Source organism: Ursus americanus, chromosome 34, assembly GCF_024610735.1.
Source record: "Ursus americanus isolate L20-20 chromosome 34, mUrsAme1.1.p, whole genome shotgun sequence".
NCBI lineage: Eukaryota > Metazoa > Chordata > Mammalia > Carnivora > Ursidae > Ursus > Ursus americanus.
In genome coordinates this window covers 23,116,609-23,142,157 of record NC_142160.1, presented here as the reverse complement: position 1 = coordinate 23,142,157, position 25,549 = coordinate 23,116,609, and the positions used below count along the sequence as shown (strand labels likewise).

At 36.6% G+C, this 25,549-nt stretch overlaps 1 protein-coding gene across 5 annotated transcripts in view; it reads left to right on the top strand.

Moving 5' to 3' along the window:
* The window catches only part of GKAP1 (G kinase anchoring protein 1), an 82,665-nt gene that overhangs the window by 38,843 nt on the left and 18,273 nt on the right, over positions 1–25,549 (top strand). For 4 of the 5 annotated variants that reach the window (XM_045780839.2, XM_045780837.2, XM_045780834.2 and 1 more), the window contains one exon: positions 25,349–25,498. The exons of the other annotated variant lie outside the window; for it this stretch is intronic. In XM_045780839.2, coding sequence (XP_045636795.1) covers positions 25,349–25,498 — 150 coding nt within the window. The remainder of the gene's footprint in view (positions 1–25,348; positions 25,499–25,549) is intronic. 5 annotated transcript variants of the gene reach the window in all.

Genomic DNA, 25,549 nt, shown 5'->3' with positions numbered 1-25,549 from the left:
TGTGCCATTTCATGGGAGCATTTAGGCCATTCACATTGAGAGTTACTACTGAAAGGGATGTATTTATTGCCATTCTATTGTCTGTACAGTCCCTATTTCTATAGATTGTCTCTGTAAATTTCTAGTCTGTATATCTCTTGGGGTCTTTCTTCTTTTATAGAATCCCCCTTAGTATTTCTTGCAGGGCTGGCTTGGTGGTCACATATTCTTTCAGTTTCTGCCAGTCCTGGAAGCTGTTTATCTCTCCATCTGTTCTAAATGGACAGCCTTGCTAGATAAAGTATTCTTGGCTGCGTGTTCTTCTCATTTACTACCCTGAATATGTCTTGCCAGCCCTTTCTGGCTTGCCAGATCTCTGTGGACAGGTCTGACGTTATTCTGATGTTCCTCTCTCTGTGCGTAAGAAATCTGTTCCCCCTAGCTGCTCTCAGGATGGCTTCCTTGGTTCTAAGATTTGTGAGTTTTACTATTACATGCTGGGGCATTGGTCTGTTCTCCTTGATCTTGGGAGGGGTCCTTTCTGCCTCTAGGATACAAATGCTTGTTTCATTCCCCAGATTAGGGAAGTTCTTAGCTATGATTTGCTCAAATATACTTTCTCGTTCTCTCTCTTTCTCCACCCTCTCAGGGATCCCAATAATTCTGACATTGGAATGTTTCATGGCATTGTTAATCCCTCTAAATCTGTTCTCATGGATTTTAGCTGTTTGTCCCAGGCCTCCTCCTGTTCCTTCCTTTCTATCAGTTTATCTTGTAGATCGCTACAGATTCTTCTGCCTCATTTACCCTAGCTGTTAGAGTATCCAGTTTAGACTGCATCTCATTCAAGCATTTTTAAGTTTGGCCTGATTAGCTCTCATTTCTGCCCTTAGAGATTCTATATTGCCACTAATGTTTTTCTCAAGCCTAGCTATTGACTTCGTAATTGCTACCCTGAAGTCTATTTCTGACATCTTGGTTATATCCGTATCCAAAATACTCATGCCAGAAATACTCAACAAGATCCTAGCTAATAGGATCCAACAGTATATTAAAAAGATTATTCACCACGACCAAGTGGGTTTTATTGCTGGGATGCAGGGGTGGTTCAACATTCACAAATCAATCAATGTGATAGAGCACATCAGTAGAAGAAAAGACAAGAACTATATGATCCTCACAATTGATGCAGAAAAAGCATTTGACAAAGTACAGCATCTGTTCCTGATTAAAACTCTTCAGAGTATAGGTATAGAGGGAACATTCCTCAATATCATAAAAACCATCTATGAAAAACCCACAGCAAATATCATTGATGGGGAAAAGCTGAGAGCTTTCCCCTTACGTCAGGAACACAACAGGGATGCCTGCTCTTACCACTATTGTTCAACATAGTGCTGGAAGTCCTAGCCTCAGCAGTCAGACAACAAAAAGAAATAAGTCATCCAAATTGGCAAAGAAGTCAAACTCTCCCTCTTTGCAGATAACGTGGAAAACCCAAAAAACTTTATGTGGAAAACCCAAAAGACTCCACCGCCAAATTACTAGAACTCATACAGCAATTCAGCAATGTGGCAGGATACAAAATCAATGCACAGGAATCAGCTGCTTTTCTATACACTAACAAAGAGAAATTAAGGAATTGATTCCATTCACAATAACAACAAAAACCATAAGACACCTAGGAATAAAAAAACCTTACCAAAGAGCTAAAGGATCTATACTCTAGAAACTACAGAACACTTATGAAAGAAATTGAGGAAGACACAAAAAGATGGAAAAATATTTCATGCTTATGGATTGGAAGAATAAACATTGTTAAAATGTCTATCCTGCCCAGAGCAATTTACACTTTCAATGCCATCCCTATTAAAATACCTTTGACATTTTTCAAAGAGCTGGAAAAAACAATCCTAAATTTTGTATGGAATCAGAAAAGACCCTGCGTTGCCAAGAGAATGATGAAAATGAAAAAGCTGGGGGCATCGGGTTGCCTGACTTCAAACTATGTTACAAAGCTGTGATCACCAAGACAGCATGGTATTGGTACAAAAACAGACATATAGATCAATGAAACAGAATAGAGAGCCCAGAAATGGACCCTCTACTCTATGATCAACTAATCTTTGACAAGTCAGGAAAAAAATATACAATGGAAAAAATACAGTCTCTTCAACAAATGGTGTTGGGAAAATTGGACAGCTACATATAGAAGAATGAAACTAGACCATTCTCTTATACCATACACAAAAATAAACTCAAAATGGATGTAAGACCTCAGTGTGAGACAGGAATCCATCAAAATCCTAGAGGAGAACGTAGGCAGTAACCTCTTCAACATCAGCCACAGTAATTTCTTTCAAGACATGTCTCCAAAGGCAAGTGTGAAACAAAAAATGAACTTTTGGGACTTCATCAAGATAAAAAGCTGCTGCGCACAGCAATGGAAACAGTCAACAAAACTAAGAGGCAGCTCACGGAATGAGAGAAGATACTTGCAAATGACATTACAGATAAAAGGGCTGATTTCCAAGAAATATAAAAAACTTCTCAAACTCAACACTCAAAAAAACAAATAACCCAGTCAAAAAATGGGCAGAAGACATGAACAGACACTTCTCCAAAGAAGACATACAAATAGCTAACAAACACATGAAAAAAATGTTCAACATCACAGCCATCAGGGAAATACAAATCAAAACCACATTGAGATACCACTATACGCCAGTTAGAATGGCAAAAATTAACAAGACAGGAAACAAAAAATGTTGGCGAGGATGTGGAGAAAGGGGAACCCTCTTACACTGTTGGTGGGAATGCAATCTGGTGCAGCCCCTCTGGAAAACAGTATGGAGGTTCCTCAAGATGTTAAAAATAGAGCTACCCTCTGACCCAGGAATTGCACTACTAGGTATTTACCCCAAAGATACAAATGTAGTGAAGAGAAGGGGCACATGCACCCCAATGTTCTTAGCAGCAATGTCCACAATAGCCAAACTGTGGAAGGAGCCCAGATGCCCTTCAACAGATGAATGGATAAAGAAGATGTGGTATATATATATATATATACAAGGTCATATTATTCAGCCATCAGAAAGGATGAATACCCACCATTTGCATCGACATGGATGGAACTGGAGGGGATTATGCTAAGTGAAGTAAGTCAAGCATAGAAAGACAATTATCATATGGTTTCACTCATAGGTGGAACATAAGCAGTAGCATGGAGGACCACAGGGGAAGGGAGGGAAATCTGAAGGGAGAGAAATCAGAGAGGGAGACGAACCATGAGAGACTATGGATCCCAGGAAACAGACTGGGGGTTTCAGAAGGGAGGAGGGTGGGGGGAGGGGATAACAGGGTGACGGGTATTAAGGAGGATACGTGTTGTGATGAGCACTGGGTGTTATACATAACTAATGAATCATTGAACACTACATCAAAAACTAATGTACTATATAGTGGCTAACTGAACACAATAAAAATGTGGTTTTTGAGATTTCTTACACTTAGCATGATGTTTTTTAAGTTCATTTTTGTTGTAGCATCTGTCAGTACTTCATTCCTTTTTTATCACTAATAGTATTCCATTGTATTTGATATTATTTACACATAATCACTTGGACATTTGGGGTGTTTCCACCCTTTTTTTTTTCTTAAGTAGGCTCCATGCTGGGCAGGGAGCCCAATGCAGGGCTTGAACTCACAACCCTGAGATCAAGACCTGAGCTAAATCAAGAGTCAGCTGCTTAACTGACTGAGCCACCCAGGTGCCCTGGTTGTTTCCACTTTTTAAATTATGACTACTGCTATGAACATTCATTTCCAAGTTCTTATATGTTTAATTTCTCTTAGGTAAAAATCTAATGATGAAATTGCTATGTCATGGGGCAGATGAATGTTTGCTTATTTATTTTTCTTTCATTTTTAAAAATTTGAGTATAGTTGACATACAGTGTTACATTAGTTCCAGGTGTATAACATAGGGATTTGACAATTGTATGTTACATGTTCACCACAAGTGTAACTACTATCTGTCACCGTACAATGCTGTTACAGTATCATTTGCTATATTCCTTATGCTGTGCCTTTTATTCTCTTGTTGTATGTTCAACTGTAAGAAACTACTGAAGAGTTTTCCAAAGTGGATATACCATTTTAGACTTGTTAGAGGTATAGGAGTTTGTGAAATAAGGAAAGTTATTTTTGCATTCCTGGTAGGAAGGCTGGTAAAAGGTTTTCTATGATGCTAGCTTGAGTTCCTTTTGCTGTAGATGAATAAACAATTTCAAGAATTATATGTATTTTTGTATGCCACTAACAAACTGTAATTAAAATCAAAATGCTTTTTACAGTAATATAATAATACCTAGCAATAAATTTAATAAAAATGTGTAAGGCCTATATTGGGAAAATTACAAAACTTCATTGCAAGCAAGTAAAGACAGAAGTGGAGGAATATACCTTGACTTATCATAAAGATATCACTTTTTCTCAAATTAATCTGTAAAATCAGTACAGTCCCAACCAAAATCACAATTTAGGTTTTTCTTAATTAAAGTTGACTTGCAAGATTATATTAGTTTGAGGTGTATAGCATAATAATTCAACATTTATATACATTACAAAATGCTTTACTACAGTAAGTATAGTTACCGTCTGTCACCATGCAAAGTTATTACAATATTATTGAGAATGTTCCCTATGCTGTACTTTAAATCCCCATGAATTATTTATTTTATAACTGGAAGTTTGTACATCTTAATCTCCTTAATGTATTTTACCCACCTCCCGCTCACAACCACCAGTTTGTTCTCTGTATTTGAGTATGTTTCTGTTTCATTTTGACAATGTAGTTTTTAAAGTAAAAACTAAAGCACTTCTAAAAGATTAATGTGGAAGTTCAAAGGACCAAAAATAACCAAAACATTCTTGAAGAAAAAGATAGGAGAATTTGCCCAATCAGATATCAAGACTTTATAAAATTAATAATTAATACAGTAAGATATAGGTATAATAATAGATAAATAGACCATTAGAACAAAATAGCACAGAAACAGGCCAACCACCCAACCATGAGTATAACCTTGATCTGTAAGAGAGTGATGTGAAATAGTACTGGGTAAAGGATGAACTTTTTTTAAATACGTGGTTTTGGGCAATTGAGTATTTTTATGAAAAAAAGATTAGATTATTACTTCATATCATACATAAAAATTCACTTGCAGTGGATCAAAGACCTAAAAGTCAAAGACTATGTTACAAAGCTTGTAGGGGCTCATACAGGAATATTTTTATAACTTTAGGGTAGGAAAGACACAAAACCCACTAGCTTTAAATTTATACATTAAGGACTTCTTTCTATCAAAATATATTAGAAAAGTGAAAGGATGATCTTCAGAGTAGGAAAAGATGTTTTCTAAAATAGAACTCATTGAAGAATTGATGAAAAGGCGAGTACAAAAGAGGATATTTATATGGCTTAAAAACATATAAAAAGATGTTCAACCTCACTAGTAATCACAGAAATGCAAATTAAAACCACCAAAGAAAATATTACTTAACCTTCAGTTTAGCAAAAATCCAAGCATCTGATGATTTGTGTGTGTGTGTGTGTGTGTGTGTGTGTGTGTGTGTGTGTGTGTATTTAAGGATTTTATTTTAAAGTAATCTCTACACCCAACATGGAGCTTGAATTTACAACCCTTAGATCAAGAGTTACATGCTCTACCACTGAGCCAGCCAGGTGCCACCAAAGCATCCGATGATTTGAATTGATGATTCGAATTGTTGGTGAGAATACTGTGTATGAAGAGGTAACTTGTTACAAACAGTTTTGTTCAACATAGTACTGGAAATCCTAGCTGGGGCAGTTAAGCAAGAAAAAGAAATAAAAGGCATCCAAATCAGAAAGGAAGAAGTAAAACTGTCACTATTTGTAGATGACATGATATCGTGTATAGAAAAGGCCCAATAACTCCAACAAAAAACTATTAGAACTAATAAATTAGTAAATTAAAGTTGCAGGATATGAAATCAATATACAAAAAAATCTGTTGCATTTCTATACACTAATAATAACAACCTATCAGAGAAATTAAAAGAACAATCCCTTACAATTGCCTCAAAATAAATAAAATACCTAAGAATAAATTTAACCAAGGAGTTGAAAGACTTGTAGACTGAAAACTATAAGACATTGATGAAAAAAATTGAGGAAAACACAAATAAATGGAAAGATATCCCATGCTCATGGATTGGAAGAATTAATATTGTTAAAATATCCATACTACCCAAAGCAATCTACAGATTCAACTCAACCCCTATCAAGATTCCAGTGGGATTTTTCACAGAGCTAGAACAAACAATCCTAAAATTAGTATGGAACCACAAAAGACCCTGAATAACCAAAGCAATCTAGAGAAAGCAGAACAAAACTGGAGATACCATGCTCCCTGATTTCAAGCTGTACTACAGAGCTATAGTAATCAGAACAGTATGGTATTGGCATAAAAACAGACACAGTCCAATAGAACAAAATAGAGAAGCTCAGAAATAAATCCACACATATGTGGTCAATGAATTTATGACAAAGAAAGCAAGCACATACAATGGGGGAAAGACAGTCTCTTCAATAAACAGTACTGGGAAAACTGGACCACTATCTTATACAGTACACAAAATTCAACTCAAAGTGGATTAAAGACTTGAATGTAAGACCTAAAACCCTAAAACTCCTAGAAGAGTTAGCAAAAAAAAAAAAAAAAAAAGAATGAAACCTTGCCATGTGTGATAACACAATGAACCTAGTGGATGCTATGCTAAGTAAAATAAGAGAAAGACAAATACCATATGACTTAACTTATATGTGGAATCTAAAAATATGATCAAACAAAACTCATAAATAGATTCATAAACAGAGAACAAACTAGTGGTTGCCAGAGGGGAGGGTGGTAGAGGAATGGGCAAAATTGAAGGGGATTAAGAAGGACAAACCTTAAGTTATAAAATAAATAAGTTATAGAGATGAAGAGTACAGCATAGAGGATGTAGTCAATAATATAACACTGAATGGTGACTACACTTATTGTAGTGAGCACTGTGAAACGTACAGAATTGTTGAATCACTGTGTTGTACACCTGAAGTGAATGTAGCATTGTATGTCAACTACAATTAAAAAAAAAAAAGGTTCCTATAAGAAAACATAGGTGGTAAGCTTTACATTGCCATTGGCAATGATTTTTTGGGGTTTGACCACAAAAGCAGAGGCAACGAAAGCAAAAATAAACAAGTGGGACTCCATCAAGGTAAAAGCCTTCTGAACTCCAAAGGAAACCATCATCAAAATGAAAAAGTAGCCTACTGAATGGAAGAAAATATTTGCAAAGTGTATATCTATTAAGGGGTTAATGTTCAAAAAATATAAAGAAGTTGTACAACTCAATAACAGAAAACCAAACAATTTACTAAAAAATGGGCAGAGGATATGAGTAGACATTTTTCCGAAGAAGACATAAAGATGGCCAACGGGTACATGGAAAGATGCTAATCATCAGGAAAATTCAAATCAAAACCACATTGAGATACCACCTTACTCCAGTTAGAATGACAAAATTGACAAGGCAAGAAACAACAAATGTTGGAGAGGAAGTGGAGAAAGGGGAACCCTCTTACACTGTTGGTGGGAATGCAAGTTGGTACAGCCACTTTGGAAAACAGTGTGGAGGTCCCTTAAAAAGTTAAAAATTAGGCTACCCAGTGATCCAGCAATTGCACTACTGGGTATTTACCCCAAAGATACAGACGTAGTGAAGAGAAGGGCCATATGCACCCCAATGTTCATAGCAGCATTGTCCACAATAGCTAAATTGTGGAAGGAGCCGAGATGCCCTTCAACAGTTGACAGGATTAAGAAGACGTGGTCCATATATACAATGGACTATTACTCAGCCATCACAAAGAACAAATTCTCAACATTTGCTGCAACATGGACAGGACTGAAGGAAATAATGCTAAGCGAAATAAGTCAAGCAGAGAAAGACAATTATCATATGGTTTCACTCATTTATGGAACATAAGAAGTAGGAAGATCGGTAGGAGAAGAAAGGGAAGAAGAAAGGGGGGGTAAACAGAAGGGGAAATGAACCGTAAGAGACTATGGACTCTGGGAAACAAACTGAGGGCTTTGGGGGGGGATGGGATAGGCTGGTGATGGGTATTAAGGAGGGCATGTATTGCATGGTGCACTGGGTTTATATGCAAGTAATGAATCGTGGAACTTTACATCAAAAACTAGGGATGTACTGTATGGTGACTAACATAATAAAAAAAGGACAAGAGATAACAAATGTTGGTGAGGGTGTGGAGAAAAGGGAACGCTCAGCGTCATTGGTGGGAATGTCAATTGGTGCAGCCACTATGGAAAACAGTATAGAGGTTCCTCAAAAAATTAAAAATAGAACTAACACATGATCCAGAAATTCTACTTCTGGTTATTTATCTGAAGAAAACAAAACACTAATTTGAGAAGATATATGCACCCACATGTTCAGTCCAGCATTATTTATAAGAGCCAAGATATAGAAACAAACTAAGTTCTACCAATGGATGAATGGATAAAATGGATAAAGAAATTGTGGTATATGTATATACAGTGGCATATTCAGCCATAAAAAAGAATGAAATCTTGCCATTTATGAGAACATGGATGGACTTTGGCATTATGCTGAGATAAGTCAAACAAAGACAGACAATGTATGATCTCACTTATATGTGGAATCTAAAAAAAACCAAGCTTATAGTTACAGAGAACAGATTGCAGGTGAGGGAGTGGGCAAAATGGTTGGGGGGAATCAAAAGGTATAAAGTTCCAGTTGCAGAATAAGTCATGGGGACGTAATACAGCGTGGTTACTACTGTTAATACTGTATTGCATATTTGAAATGTTAAATGTTCCCATCACTGAAAAAAAAATTCTATTAACTGTGTGTGGTGACAGATGTTAATTAGACCAACTGTGGTGATTGTTTTGCAGTATATACAATGGATTGTTCTGTTACACCTGAAACTGATATAATGCACTATGTCATATAATGCTCTATGTCAATTACACTGCAACAAAAAATAAAAAATAATTAAAAATTAAATATAAAAAAATTTTACATTAAACAGTTTTCCAAACCATATAAAGTTGAAGATGCCCATAACCTAAAACCCAGTATTTTTTTTAATATTTTTTTATTATATTATGTTAGTCACCATACAGTACATCCCTGGTTTTTGATGTAAAGTTCGATGATTCATTAGTTCCGTATAACACCCAGTGCACCATGCAATACGTGCCCTCCTTAATACCCATCACCAGCCTATCCCATTCCTCCACCCCCTCCCCTCTGAAGCCCTCAGTTTGTTTCTCAGAGTCCATAGTCTCTCATGCTTCATTCCCCCTGCTGATTACCCCCTTCTTTTTTTTTTTTTTTAAAGATTTTATTTATTTGACAGAGAGAGACAGCCAGCGAGAGAGGGAACACAAGCAGGGGGAGTGGGAGAGGAAGAAGCAGGCTCTCAGCAGAGGAGCCTGATGCGGGGCTCGATCCCAGAACACCAGGATCACGCCCTGAGCCGAAGGCAGACGCTTAACGACTGAGCCACCCAGGTGCCCCTACCCCCCCTTCTTTATCCCTTTCTCCTCCTACCGATCTTCCTAGTTCTTATGTTCCATAGATGAGAGAAACCATATGATAATTGTCTTTCTCTGCTTGACTTATGTCACTTAGCATTATCTCCTCCAGTGCCGTCCATGTTGCAGCAAATGTTGAGAAATCGTTCTTTTTGATAGCTGAGTAATAGTTCATTGTATATATGGACCACAACTTCTTAATCAAGTCATCTGTTGAAGGGCATCTCGGCTCCTTCCACGATTTAGCTATTGTGGACAGAGCTGCTATGAACATTGGGGTACATATGGCCCTTCTCTTCACTATGTCTGTATCTTTGGGGTAAATACCCAGTAGTGCAATGTCTTAAAACCCAGTATTTTTACTCCTGAGTACGTGCTCTGTAGTAATGTGTGCTTATGTGGACCGCTATACATGTATAAGACTTTAAAGCATCATTGTTCATTAAGATCAAAATGTGTAAAGGATCTAAATGCCCATCAACCATGGAATGAATAACAAACTGTAGCAAATTTAGTCAATGGAATAGTAATCGGCATTGAAAATGAATGAATTACTGTTATCAAGAACAACATGATTCTATGTAAAGTTCAAAAACAAGCAAAATTAAATTCATTTAGGGATGCATGCATAGGTTGACAGGCAATAAAAATCAAAGAGTTTAGCACAAAAATTTCAAGTAGTCACACCTCTAATGAAGAAGGAGTAGCATGGAATCTTCTGGGGTGCTAGCAGAGTTTTATTACCTTGATAGTAACTTATAAACATGTCACTTTATAATTATTCTTCAAGCTGTATGTATGCTTCATATTCTTAACATGGATAGATCTCAGGGCATTATGTTAAGTGAAATAAGTGAGACTGAGAAAGGCAAATACCATATGATTTCACTCATATGTGGAACTTAATAAAACAAATGAATAAAGAAGCAAACAAAAAGCAGAATCAGACCTGCAAATACAGAGAACAAACCGATGCTTGCCAGAGAGTGGGGTGGAGGGCCGGGCAAAATGGGTGAAGGGCAGTGAGAGATACAGGCTTCTAGTTATGGAATGAATAAGTCACAGGAATAAAAGGTACGGCATAGGGAATATAGTCAATGATACGGTAATAGTGATGTATGTTGACATATGGTAGCTACACTTGTGAGCACAGTGTAACATATAGAGAAATTGAATCATTATGTTGTACACATGAATCTATAGTTGTGTGTCAACTATACTCCATTTAAAAATGAAAAAAATAAAAGCTTAAAATTGGATTTTCTTTATGCAAGTACAAAGGAGAAGTTATTTCTTAAGAGGATACTATTTACAGTAGCAACAAAAAATTATAAGGTACCTAAAGATCTAACAAAAGTTATACAGAAACTTAATGGAGCAAGTTATAAAATTTTATTGAAAGACAAAGATGACCTACATAGGTAGGAAAACATGGTGTTTGAGTGGATAAGAAGCTTTAATATAATGAAAGTAACAGTTTTTCCCAAATTGTTTTTGCATTTCCAATGAAAATCCTAAAGGCTTTTTCCCTCTAATATCTCAACAAATTACTAATATAGGCTAAAAAATAGCGAAGAGCTCCTAAAGAAGAACCATATTTAATGTATTACCTGTCATTCATTAAGGTCCCACAGTAGTCTATTTTTTGAGCTCTCTATTCTGTTCCAGTGGTTGATTTGTTCCTGTGCTAATTCCACAGTGCGCTCATTACTTAACATCATGTCTTATGTGTGGAAAAGCAAGGGATGATTGTTAGTCATATTGGGAAAAAGTCAAATTGGATCTCGATCTTTCATCACACATTCAAATCTCTTCCACATAGATTTAAATACTATGTGAAAGGCAATTGTACAACCCTTAGAACTAGAAAATATGGAATATATTTTTGATGCTTTAGGTAGGGAAAATCTTAACAAAAACACCATAAAATGAAAGCTTGGTAAATTATTATTCAAAATCAATAACTTATTTTTCACAAAAATATCAAAAAGAATGTAAAAAAAGGCACACTTGAGAGAACATATTTTCAAAACACAACTCATAATCATTGTCCAGACACTGAAACAACTCCTATCAACATGGTTAGAAAAAGAGATGGCTGTCTTGTTTTCTTGCTGTCTCAAAGGATAGAAATTTTATTTTATTATTTTTTTTTATTATGTTAGTCACCATACAGTACATCCCCGGTTTCCGATGTAAAGTTTGATGATTCATTAGTTGCGTACAACACCCAGTGCACCATGCAATACGTGCCCTCCTTACTACCCATCACCGGTCTATCCCATTCCCCCACCCCCTCCCCTCTGAGGCCCTCAGTTTGTTTCTCATAGTCCATAGTCTCTCATGCTTCATTCCCCCTTCTGATTACCCCCCCTTTCTTTATCCCTTTCTTCCCCTACCGATCTTCCTAGTTCTTATGTTCCATAGATGAGAGAAATCATATGATAATTGTCTTTCTCTGCTTGACTTATTTCACTTAGCATTATCTCCTCCAGTGCCGTCCATGTTGCAGCAAATGTTGAGAATTCGTTCTTTCTGATAGCTGAGTAATATTCCATTGTATATATGGACCACAACTTCTTAATCCAGTCATCTGTTGAAGGGCATCTCGGTTCCTTCCATGTTTTGGCTATTGTGGACAATGCTGCTATGAACATTGGGGTGCATATGGCCCTTCTCTTCACTATGTCTGTATCTTTGGGGTAAATACCCAGTAGTGCAATGGCTGGGTCATAGGGTAGCTCAATTTTTAACTTTTTAAGGGACCTCCACACTGTTTTCCAGAGTGGCTGTACCAACTTGCATTCCCACCAACAATGTAGGAGGGATCCCCTTTCTCCACATCCTCTCCAACAATTGTTGTTTCTTGCCTTGTCTATTTTTGCCATTCTAACTGGCATAAGGTGGTATCTCAGTGTGGTTTTGATTTGAATTTCCCTGATGGCTAATGATTTTGAACATTTTTTCATGTGTCTGTTAGCCATTTGTATGTCTTCATTGGAAAAATGTCTGTTCATATCTTCTGCCCATTTTTTGATTTGTTTATTTGTTTCTCGTGTATTGAGTTTGAGAAGTTCTTTGTAGATCTTGGATAACAGTCTTTTATCTGTAGTGTCATTTGCAAATATATTCTCCCATTCCGTGGGCTGCCTCTTAGTTTTTTTGACTGTTTCCTTGCTGTGCAGAAGCTTTTTATTTTGATGAAGTCCCACAAGTTCATTTATCTTTTGTTTCTCTTGCCAAAGGATAGAAATTTTAAATGTAGTTAAGAGACATCAAACATTTTACAAAATCAAGCATTTTACAAAAACCATAAAACATGTCCAACTTTGTAAATAAAATTTTTTAAATTAAAAAAACCCCAAAACTCATGCAAAATGAATATTGTTTAGTGACATCTAATAAAACCAATAAAATATGGAAATAATAAACACTAAATTCATGTTAACAGTTACTCTTACAATAGGGCACGAGGTACTGGTAATGTTCCAGTTTTTAAGTTAAATGGTGTTATCATGGATGGTCTTTAAAAAAGAAAGGCTTATAGAGTTATAATTTACATACCATAAAATTCACCCTTCGTTAAATGTATAATTCAATACAATAACTTGTAATGAATTTTAAGAACTGTGCAACCATAACCATAGTCCATTTTTGAGATTTATCCATGTTACATTATAGTGTGTGTCAGTAGTTCATCTCAGTTCATTGCTGAATAGCATTTCATTGTGTAAATGTTCTTTATTCAATAGTTGATGGAATTTGCTGTGAACATTTCATACATGTATTTGTGTAGATACTTGTTTTCATTTCTCTTAGGTGGATACTTAGGAGTGAAATTGCTGGGTTGTATGGTCAAGCTGTTTTCCAGAGTGTACCATTTTTCATTCCCACAAGTAACGTATGAGGGTTCCAGCTTCTCCACATCCCCACCAACACTTGATATTGTCTCTTGTTTTGATTATAGCCATACTAGTGGGTATGTAGTGTATCTCATTGTTTTAATTTGCATTTCTCTAATGTCTAATGATTTTGAACATCTTTTCATGCATTCATCAGCCAGTCTTAATGTCATCTTTGGTGAAATGTCTATTCACACATTTTGCCCGTTTTTAAAGTTTGTCATCTTATTGTTTTGTGAGATTCCTTTATACATTCTAGATACAAGTTCTTTATCAAATATATGATTTGTAAATATTCTTTCACAGAATGCGATTTGCCTTTTTCTTTTTTTTTTTAAGAGTTTATTTATTTATTTGAGAGAGAGAGTGCGTGCTCACACAAGCAGGGGGGAGGGGCAGAGGGAGAAGCAGAATCCCCACTGAGCAGGGAGCCTGATGTGGGGCTCAATCCTAGCATGACCTAAGCTGAAGGCAGACACTTAACCCACTGAGCCACCCAGGTGCCCTGCCTTTTCATTTTCTTAATGTTTTCTTTTGAAATGCAAAAGTTTCTAATTTTGATGAAGTCTATCATTTTTTTTCTTTTATAGATTGTGATTTTTGGTATTCATTTAATAGCTCTTGCCTAACCCAGGTCCAAAATGATTTATCCTAGAAGTTTTATAGCTCTGTTTATTGCTTTAAAATCTATGATCCATTTTTTTTTATTGTGACAAAATACCTTTAACGTAAAACTTACCATCTTGACCATTTTGAAGTGTATAGTTCAGTAGTATGAACTACATTGATATTGTTGTGCAGCCATCATCACCATCCATCCCCATAACTCTTTGTGTCTTGTAAATATGAAAATCTATACTTATTAAATAATAACTCCCCATTCTTCTGTCCCCATAGCCCATGGCAACCACCATTCTACTCTGTCTCTATGACTGTACTCTTAAGTACCTCATATAAGTAGAATCAGACACAGTATTTGTCTTTTTGTGACTGACTTATTTCACTTAGCATAACATCTTCAAGTTTCACCCATTTTATGTATTATTGTAGAATTTCCTTTTTTTCCATTTTATACTTTTGCTTATCCATTCATCTGTTAGTGGTCACTTGGGTTGCTTCCATGTTTTAGCTCATGTGAATGATGCTGCTGTGAACGTGGTTGTACAAATATCTCTGAGACCCTGCTTCCAGTTCTTTTGGGAATACACCCAGAAGTGGAGTTGCTGGATCATGTGGTAATTCTACTTTTAATTTTTTGAGAAATAGTCATGCTGTTTTTACACAGTGTCTGTACTATTTTACATTCCTGCCGACAGTGTGCAAAGGTTCTGATTTCTTCACAGCACTTGTTTTTTGGACAGCAGCATTCTAATGGATATGAAGTGGTAATTCATTGTAGTGTGGTTTTTTTGTTTGTTTTTGAGAGAGAGAGAGAGCATGCGCTTGTGGGCCAGGGGTAGGGCAGAGGGAGGGAGGGAGAGAGAATCTTAAGTGGGCTGTGCACACAAGGCTCGATTTCAGGGCAGTGAGATCATGACCTGAGCTGAATCAAGAGTTGGATGCTTAATTGTTTAAGCCACCCAAGTGCCCCTCATTGTAGTTTTGATTTGCATTTCCCTAATCATTAGTGATGTTAAACATTTTTCATGTGCTTATTGGCATTCATGTATCTTCTGTGAAGAAATGTCTATTTGAGTCCTTTACCCTTTTTTAAATTGGGTTGTTTATTGTTTTTTTGGTGCTTTTGTTTTTTATTCTTTGTCTTTTTAAAAAAAGATTTTATTTATTTGAGAGAGCAGGAGCACGGGGGAGGGGCAGAAGGATAGGGAGAAACAGACTCCCCGCTGAACAGGGAGCCCAATATGGGGCTCGAGCCCAGGACCCTGAGATCACAACCTGAACCGAAGGCAGATGCTTAACCAACTGAGCCACCCAGGTGTCCCTTTGTTGTTACTGTTATTGAGTTTTAGGTGTTCTCTATATATCCTGAATATTAATCCCTTATCGGATGTATGATTTGCAAAAAAATTTTTTTTCGTTCTGTGAATTGACTTGGTCATGGTGTGTAATTTTTTCAATTAGTTGTTGAATTCTGTTTGCTAGTATGTCGTTGAGGATTTTTGCATTGATATACATATGAGACATTTGTCTATAGTTTTCATGTAGTGTCATTGTCTAGCTTGGGTATCAGGGTTATGCTGCCTTAAAAAATGAGTTAAGAAATGTTTTCTCCTCTTCATTTTTTGGGAAGAGTTTGAGAAGCATTGATAGTACGTCTTCTTTAAATGTTTGGTAGAATTCACCAGTGAAACAGTCAAGTCCGGGGCTTTTCTTTGTGGGGAGGGTTTTGATTACTGATTAAATCTCTTTAGTAGTTACAGGTCTATTCAGATTCTCTATTTTCATGACTTAGTCTTGGTAGGTTTTTGTTTCTAGGTATTTGTCCATTTCATCTAGGTTATCCAATGTATTTGGCATGCAGTTGTTCATAGTACTCTCTTATAATCCTATTTCTGTAGAACCAGTAGTAATGTCTGCATTTTCATTCATGATTTTGGTAATTCGAGTCTTTTCTTCGTCCATCTCGCTAAAGATTTGTCAATTTTGTTGATCTTTTTGAAGATCCCACTTTTGATTTCATTGATTTTCTCTATTTTTCTATTCTCTGTTTTATGTACCTGTTCTAATCTTTATCATTTTCTTCCTTCTGCTAGCTTTGGATTTAGTTTTGTTGTTTTTCCAGTTCCTTAAGTTGTAAAGTTGAGTTGTTGACTTGAGATCTTACTTGTTTTTTAAGGTAAGCCTTTTATAGGTATTAATTTCTCCCTTAACACTGTTTTTGCTGCATTCTGTAAGTTTTGGTATGGTGTGTTTTGGTTTTCATTTGTCCCTAAGTATTTTTTTAATTTCCCTTGTGATTTCTTTCTTGATCCATTGGTTGTTTAAAACTGTGTTGCTGAATTTCTGCAATTTTGTAAATTTTCCACTTTATGTTATCGATTTCTAACTCTATCCTACTGTGCTCAGAGAAGATACTTTATACAGTATCTTTTAAAATCTATCGAGACTTCATTTGTGGCCCTGTATGTGGGCTGTCCTGGAAAATATCCCATGTGCCCTTGAAAAGAATGGGTATATTGTTAGTGTTATGTATATATTTGATAGATTTAGTTGGTTTATTGTATTGAGTTCTTTATTTCCTTATCTTCTGTCTGGTTATTCTCTTCATTATTGTGAGTGGGGTATTGAAGTCTCCAGTTGTTACTATAGAACTGCCTATTTCTCCAATTCTGTCAGTTTTTCTTAATATATCTTTATGGCGTGTCACTGCATATGTAAATGTTTATAACTGTTATATTTTCTTGCTGTATTAACCCTTTATTAATATATAATGTCTGTCTTTGTCCCTTGTAATCTTTTTTTATTTTAAAGACTGTTTTGTCTAATATTAGTATAGTCACTCCTGCTCTCTTTTGGTTAATATTTGCACAGAATATCTTTTTCCATCTCCTCACTTTCAACCTATTTGTGTCTTTGGATCCTAAGTGAGTCTCTTATAGAGACCATATAGTTGGATATGTGTTTTTATTCATTCTGCCAATCTCTGTCTTTTGATTAGGGAGTTTAATCCATTTACATTTAAAGTAATTATGGATAATGAGAGTCTTCTATCAGTGTGCCGTTTGTTTTTTATATGCCCTATAGCTTTGTCATCCCTCATTTCCTGCATTACTGTCTTTTTTGTGTGTAATTTTTTTGTAGTGAAATGTTTAAATTCCTTTCTTGTTTCCTTGTGTGTATATTCTTTGGCTGTTTTCTTTGTGATTACCATGGGGATTACATTTAATATCCTGAAGTTATAACACTCTAATTTGAATTTATAGCAGCATAACTTCATTAACATACAAAACCTCTGGTCCTTTACACTGCCATCCCTAGCCCTTTCAGTTGTTGATGTTACAAAATTACATCTTTATACATTGTGTGCCCCAAAACATTAATGATTATTTTAAGTGCATTAGTCTCCTAAATTATGTAGAAAACAAGATTTGGAATTACAAGCCAAAGTTACAGTCATACTACCTTTTACATTGTTTTTTTTTTCTTTAAATGTATTAATCTTTTAAATCATGTAGAAAACCAAAAATACGATTAAATATCATTGTTACAGTAATACCAGCTTTTATAATTGCCTGTATATTTACCTTTATGTAGAGGTATATTTCTCCAAATGGCTTTGAGTTACTGTCTAATGTCCTTTCTTTTCACCTTGCCAGAACTCCCTTGGACATTTCTTGCAGAGCAGGTCTAGTGTTCACAAACAACCTCAGTTTTTGTTTATCTGGGAATGTCTCAATTTCTCCTTCATTTTTTTTAAAGATTATATTTATTTATTTGATAGAAAGAAAGAGCATGAGCAGGGGCAGGGGCAGAGGGAGAGGAGAGAAGAGAATCTCAAGGAGACTCCCTGCTTAGTGTGGAGCCCAATGCAGGGCTTCATCCTAGGGCCCCGAGATCATGATCTGAGCTGAAGTCAGACGTTTAACCGACCAAGCCACCCAGGCACCCCTCCTTCATTTTTGAATGACAGTTTTGCCATATATCAGATAATTGGTTGAAAGTTTTTTCTTTTAGCATTTGACTATATTGGCCCATGTCTTCTGGGCTCCAAAGTTTCTGAAGAGAAATCTGCTAATGGTCATAGTAAATATCCCTCGTATGCGGTAATTCACTTCTTCTCACTGCTTTTAGGGTTTTTTCTTTGTCTTTGTCTTTTGAAAGCTTTTTTTTTTTTTTTAAGAGTTGCTTAGTTATTAGAGAGAGAGGGAGAGAGAGAGCTGGGAAGGGGCAGAGGGAGAGAATCTCAAGCAGACTCCCCACTGAGCACAGAGCCCAATGCAGGGCTCAATCCCACAGTCCATGAGATCATGACCTGAACTGAAACCAAGAGTCTGACACTCAACCGACTAAGCCACCCAGACACCCCTTGAAGGCTTGTTTATAATGGGTCTTGGTTGGCTTTCTCTGAGTTCATCTTAACATGGAAGCTTCTTTGAGCTTCTTTGATGTTTATACTCATGTGTTTTATCAAATTTGGAAAGTTTTCAGCTATTATTTTTTAGGGTTTTTTTATATTTCATTTTATTATTTTTATTTAAATTCAAGTTAGTTAACATATAGTGTAGTATTGGTTTCAGGAGCAAAATTTAGTTATTCACCACTTACATATAACACTCAGTGCTCATTACAAGTGCCCTCTTTAATGCCCATTGCCCATTTAGCCCATTCCCCACCCACCTCACCTCCAGCAATCCTCAGTTTGTTCTCTATAGTTAAGAGTCTTTTTTTCCCCTAAGATTTTATTTATTTATTTGAGAGAGAAAGAACATGGGTAGGGTGAGGGGCAGAGGGAGAAGCAGGCTCCCCACTGAGCAGGGAGCCTGACATGGGGCTCAGTCCTGGGACCCCGAGATCATGACCTGAGCCAAAGGCAGACACTTAACCCAGCTGAGCCACCCAGGTGCCTCAGTTAAAAGTCTTTTATGGTTTGCATCCCTCTCTGTCTTTATCTTTTTTTGAAGATTTTATTTATTTATTTTGACAGAGAGTGTGAGCAGGGGGAGGGGCAGAGGGAGAGGGAGAGAGAAAATCTCAAGTGGACTCCACATTGAGTGCAGAGCCCAATGTGGGGCTTGATCCCATGACCCCGAGATTATGACCTGAGCCAAAACAAAGAGTCGGATGCTTAACCAACTGAGCCACCCAGGTGACCCTCTGTTTTTATCTTATTTTATTTTTCATTCCCTTCTGTGTTCATCTGTTTTGCTTCTTAAATTCCATATACAAGTGCAATCATGTGGTATTTGTCTTTCTCTGACTGACTTATTTTGCTTGGCATAATATACTCTAGTTCCGTCATGTTGTTGCAAATGGCAAGATTTCATTCTTTTTGTGGCTGAGTAATATCCCATTATACACACACACACACACACACACACACACCCCACATCATCTTTATTGATTCATCAGTTGATGGACATTTTGACTCGTTCTGTAACTTGGCAATTGTTGGTAGTGCTGCTATGAACATTAGGGTGTGTGAGCCCCTTTGAATCAGCATTTTTGTATCCTTTAGATAAATACCTTGTAGAACAATTGCTAGGTTGCAGGGTAGTTCTATTTTTGACTTTTTGAGGAACCTTCATACTGTTTTCCACAGTGGCTCTACCAGTTTGCAGTCCCACCAATAGTGTAAGACTGTTCCTCTTTCTCTACATCTTTGCCAACATCTGTTGTTTCCTGAGTTGTTAATTTTAGCCGTTCTGACAGGTGTGAGGTGGTATCTCACCATGGTTTTGATTTGTATTTCCCTGATGATGAGTGATGCTGAGCATTTTTTCATGTGTCTGTCAGCCATTTGTATGTCTTCTTTGGCAACATGTCTGTTCATGTTTTCTGCCCATTTTCTTAACTGGATTATTTATTTTTTGAGTGTTGAGTTTGATGACTTCTTTATAGATTCTGGGTACTAGCCCTTTATCAGATATGTCATTTGCAAATATCTTCTCCCATTCTGTCGGTTGCCTTTTAGTTTTGTTGATTGTTTCCTTCATTATGCGGAAGCTTTCTATCTTAATTAAGTCCCAATATTTCATTTTTGCTTTTGCTTCCCTTGCCTCTGGTTATGTGTCTAGTAAGAAGTTGCTGTGGCTGAGGTCAAAGAGGTTGCTGCCTGTGTTCTCCTCTAAGATTTTGAAGGTTTTCTGTGTATATTTAGGTCTTTTGTCCATTTTGAATTTATTTTTGTGCATGGTGTAAAAAAGTTCAGCCACTATTTCTTAAAATATTCTCTATGCTCTTTTGTCTCCTTCTGAGACCCCCACACTATGCATATTGGTCGGCTTGATGGTATCCTGTAGGTCCCTTGGGCTCTGTTTGCTTTCCTTCATTTATTTTTCTTTCTGTTCTTCTGCCTACATAATCTCCGTTGTCCTATCTTTAAGTTCACTGACTCTTTCTTCTGCTTGCTCAACTCCGCCTTTAATGTGTCATCTTAGTTATTGTACTTTTCAGCTCCAGGATTTTTTTTTTTTATATCTTTTTAGGTTTTCTGTCTCTTTATATTTCCATTTTGTTCACACATTGTTTTCTTGATTTTATCCACAACTTCCTTTAGTTCTTTGAGCATCTTTATGACAGTTGTTTTAAAGTCTTTTTCTCACATAACTGCTATAAGGCTTTTTCAGAGACAGTTTCTCCTGATTTATTTTTTGCCTCTCAATGGGCCATACTTCCCTATTTCTTTGAATACATTGTGATTTTTTGTCAAATGCTAGACATTTGAATCTAATAATGTTGTAACTCTGGAGATCAAAGTCTGCTTCCTTGGGAAGTGGTGTTTTTTATTATTTTTGGGTTTTTTTATTGTTGTAGGCTATCTCTGTTCCAAGTATGAACATGAGGTGTAAACTTAATTTCTTAGGTCTTTTCTGAGCCTTTTTCCTTGGGCATGAACAATCAGTTTCTAATTTTCCCCTTATAGGCATTTGTTTTTGAATGTCCTGGTTTTTAATGTCTGGCCCCCCAAAGTGAAAAAGTAAAAAATGAAGAAAGGAAAAAAGGGCACTAGCGCTTTAAATCCAGTGGCGGTCACTGCAGCTGGAGGGAGAGGGGCTTGCAACAATTTGAGGAGGTACACTATAATAGTTGCCTGCATCTTTGTCTCTTTGTCTGCACTTCTGTGATCAGAGTGCAATCAGTAACCAGAGCAGATTCCCATTATTTGGAGGACAGGGTCCTTTTTGCCCACCCTAGTTCCCATAAACTCTGCAAGCTGCTCCACAAATGTTCACAAAGCTCCCTGCCACATGGCTGCGGTTGGGGGATGAGTAGCTGCGACTGTGATAAAAGCCAAAATTAATTAAAGTTAACCTCAGTTTACCAACCACGTCTTGCCCAGGAAGTTAAAAGCCTTCAGCAGATTGCAGAGTTCTAAAACAGTTACATCAGGTAGATTCTGCCGGTGCAATTATAGTCTAGATGAGGAGACAGATTCCTGGTGCTTCTTTCTCTGTCTTCTCAGGATCCTCTCTTTGATTCATTTTTGAGTTAACTTTTGTGTATGGTGTGAAAAAAGAGGCCAAATTCACTTTTTGGAATGTGTGAATCCAGTTGTCCCAGCACTACTTGTTGAAAACACTCTTGTTTCCGTATTGAAGTACCTTATTCCTTTGTAAAAAGTAAACTGACCAGGGGCGCCTGGGTGACTCAGTCAGTTAAGCGTCAGCCTTCAGCTCAAGTCATGATCCTGCGGTCCTGGGATCAAGCCCCGTTTTGGGTTCTCCACTCAGTGGGGAGCCTACTTCTCCCTCTCCCTCTGCCCCTCTCCCCCACTCATGAGCTCTCTTTCTCAAATAAATAAATAAAATCTTTGAAAAAAAATGAACTGACCATAAATGAGAAAGCATATGTCTAAACTCTCAATTATGTTCCAATGATCTATAAGGCTATACTTACACAAACACCATACTTTCTTTCTCATTATATGCTTGTCACATAATAGGTGTGTTCAGTATTTGAGTTATATTGAAATTGAATTGACTCAAATTATTAAAGAATATGTGTTCTTACATTTTCCACTTTTTTGTCTTTTTTTGGGAGGGCATGTGGTAGGGGGAGTTGTGGGTGATTTATTTTTGCTTCTTTTCTCCCTAATTTCTTATCAAACTGTCTTTTGAAAAATTTTGTTCTTACTCTATAAAGAAATCTTCTGCCTCACTGAAAAATACTCAAGGGCAGAGTACCCTTGGGATAGGCATGCTGGTAATAGTAGTAGCCATTGAAAAATAGAACACACTGGCTGAAACTACACTCTTTAGAGAAGTGAAATCCAGAAGCCAGTTATTTGCCATCATGTTATTTCTTTGAAGCTTAGTACTGTTTTTAAGCATTGTTGTATTTATTATTTAAAGTGAATTCTTACCAGAATATACTAGACATATTTTATGAAGCAGTTGACTTAGAGTTATATGTATAACACTTAGCAATAGAATAACTCATGGGCAAGTTATTTAACTTTAGTGAGGCCTTGATTACTTTGTGGCAAAATAATTCTTGCTCTATCAATGTCTTATGATGTTAATGAGAGTCAAAGCGATGCTTTACATGAGTGCTTTGCAAAATACAGTATGCTGCACAAATATTTTTAATGTCATTTGTTTATTAAGCAGTGATACACATTTTTGTTTCTTTTTTTTTTTTTAAGATTCTATTTATTTATTTGACAGAGATACAGACAGCCAGCGAGAGAGGGAACACAAGCAGGGGGAGTGCGAGAGGAAGAAGCAGGCTCATGGCGGAAGAGCCTGATGTGGGGCTCAATCCCACAACGCCGGGATCACGCCCTGAGCCGAAGGCAGACGCTTAACCTCTGTGCCACCCAGATGCCCCACACATTTTTGTTTCTTTCAAACACTTTCTAAGATAATATATAGGGAAAGGAATTTGAACTTTTGGGTCATTTGCTTACAAATACAATTAAATTGGGTAAAGTGAGTGTTATAGCTTAAGAATGTTGGACATATGTGAAACTAATGAGAGTGAGAGGATATTTTCTTCAGTCTATTTTTTTAAAAAAGATTTATTATTTGAGAGAGTGAATGGGGGGAGCGGGTGGGAGAGAGGAAGGGAGGGAGAATCTCAAGCCAGCTCTGTGCTGAGCATGGAGCCTGACACAGGGCTCAATCTCATGACCCTGAGATCATGACCTGAGCTTGAAACCAAGCGTCAGACGCTTAACTGACTGAACCACCCAGGCACCTCTTCAGTCTCTGTCTTTATAACAAGAAGTTGAAGAAGAAATGCTGCTTTAATATGGAGAACATGTAAAATTTCTAATTTAATGTAATGGAGTAGATTGTGATAAAATCTTGTCTCTTTATCATGGGTACGTAGAATTTATGTAAAAAATATTTTTTAAATGTAATGTACAAGATGGAGCAATACAGAGCCACAATAATCAAGGCATTGTGGTATGGCATGGGATAGACATATAGGTTGACAGAACAGAATTGAATCCAGAAAGAAACTCTTAAATTTATGGTCAGTTGACTTGGTACAAGAATGCCAAGACAATTTGGTGGGGGAAGGAATAATCTTCTCAACAAATAATGCTGGATATCCACATGCAGAAGAATGAGTTTGGATCCTTTGTTCACTCCATACACAAAAGAATTACTCAAAATGGATTATAGACCTAAATGTAAGAGCTAAAGTGGTAAAGTTCTTAGAAGAAATTATAGGAGTAAATCTTCACAGCTTTGAGTTAGGTAGTGGTTTCTTGAATAAATTGGACATTGTCAAAATTCAGAAATTTCGTAATACAAAGGACACTACCAAGAATGTGAAAGGATGGGGCGCCTGGGTGGCTCAGTCGGTTAAGCGTCTGCCGTTGGCTCAGGTTGTGATCCCAGAGTCCTGGGATCAAGCCCCACATCAGGCTTCCTGCTCAGCGGGGAGTCTGTTTGACCCTTGCCCCAGCCCTTCCCCCTCATGCTTGTGTGCTCTCTCTCTTTCCCTCAAATAAATAGATAAAATCTTAAAAAATAAAAATAAAAAAACCATGAAAGGACAACCCACAGAATGGGAGCAAATGTTTCCAAATCATATATTTGATAAGAGACTTTTATCTAGGATATATAAAGAACTCTTACAACTCAAAAGTAAAAAACAATCCAGTTAAAAATGGGCAAAGGATCTCAGTAGCCACTTTTCCAAAAAGATATACAAATGTCCAATAAGCACATGAAAAGATGCTCAGCACCATTAGCCATCAGGGAAATGCAGCTGAAAGCCACAGAGATACCACTTCACACTCACTTGGGTGGCTATGATCAATAAAGACAGATAATGGCAACTGTTGGTGAGAATGTGAGGAAATTAGAACCCTCATATCCTACTGATGGGATTGTAAAATGGTGCAGCCACTTTGGAAGACTATCTGGCAATTCCATATGTTCTAGCAGTTCTGCTTATAGATATGTATGCAAGAGAATTGAAAACATAGCCACACAAAAACTTGTTCTTGAATGTTTATAGTAGCATTAATTATAATAACCCAAAAGTAGAAGCCACCCAAATGTCCATCAACCAATGAATGGAGAAATAAAATATCACATATCCATCAGTGAGATATTATTTGGTAATCAGAAATGAAGTACTGCTGCAAGCTATAATATAGGTGAACTTTGAAAGCATTGTACTAAGTGAAAGAAGCCAGTCACAAAGACCACGTATTATATGGTTTGATTTATATCAGATGTCCAGAAAAGACAGATCTATACAGATAGAATGTAGATTAGTGTTGTGGCGGGGAAACTGAGGGGGCAGGTATTAGGAAGAAATGGAGAATGACTGCTTAAAGTTCAGGGTTTTTTGGGGGGGTGATGAAACTTATTAAATTGATTGTAGTTATGGTTGTACAACTTTGGATATATTAAAAAACCATTAAAATGTGCACATTAAAAGGGTGAATTATATGGTATATGGATAAAACTTTTTTTTTAAATCAAGCAGTACCCAACTCAAAAAAAAAAAAAAATGAAGAAAAGGACATCTAAGAATGTGTCTCTACTGTTTATCTTCTGGAGATAGAGAAGAATCAGATGGTTGATTGTCTCTTAGTTACCATTTTTCTTTCATTCTCTAGCCTTCCGGTGGCTGACTAGGTTTATTAAATGTATACACTTTTGTGTTGAATGATAGTAAATCGTAATTCATTTTTGACAGGAATTGAGTTCTCAGACTTTATCACATGATGGAGGATTCTTCAATAGACTGGAAGATGATGTTCATAAAATTCTTATTAGAGAAAAAAGAAGAGAACAGCTTACAGAATATAATGGAACAGATAATTGCGCAGCTCATGAACACAACCAGGCATGTAAAATAGAAAATTCTCTTAAAATCACAGTGAAATTAAAACGCAAT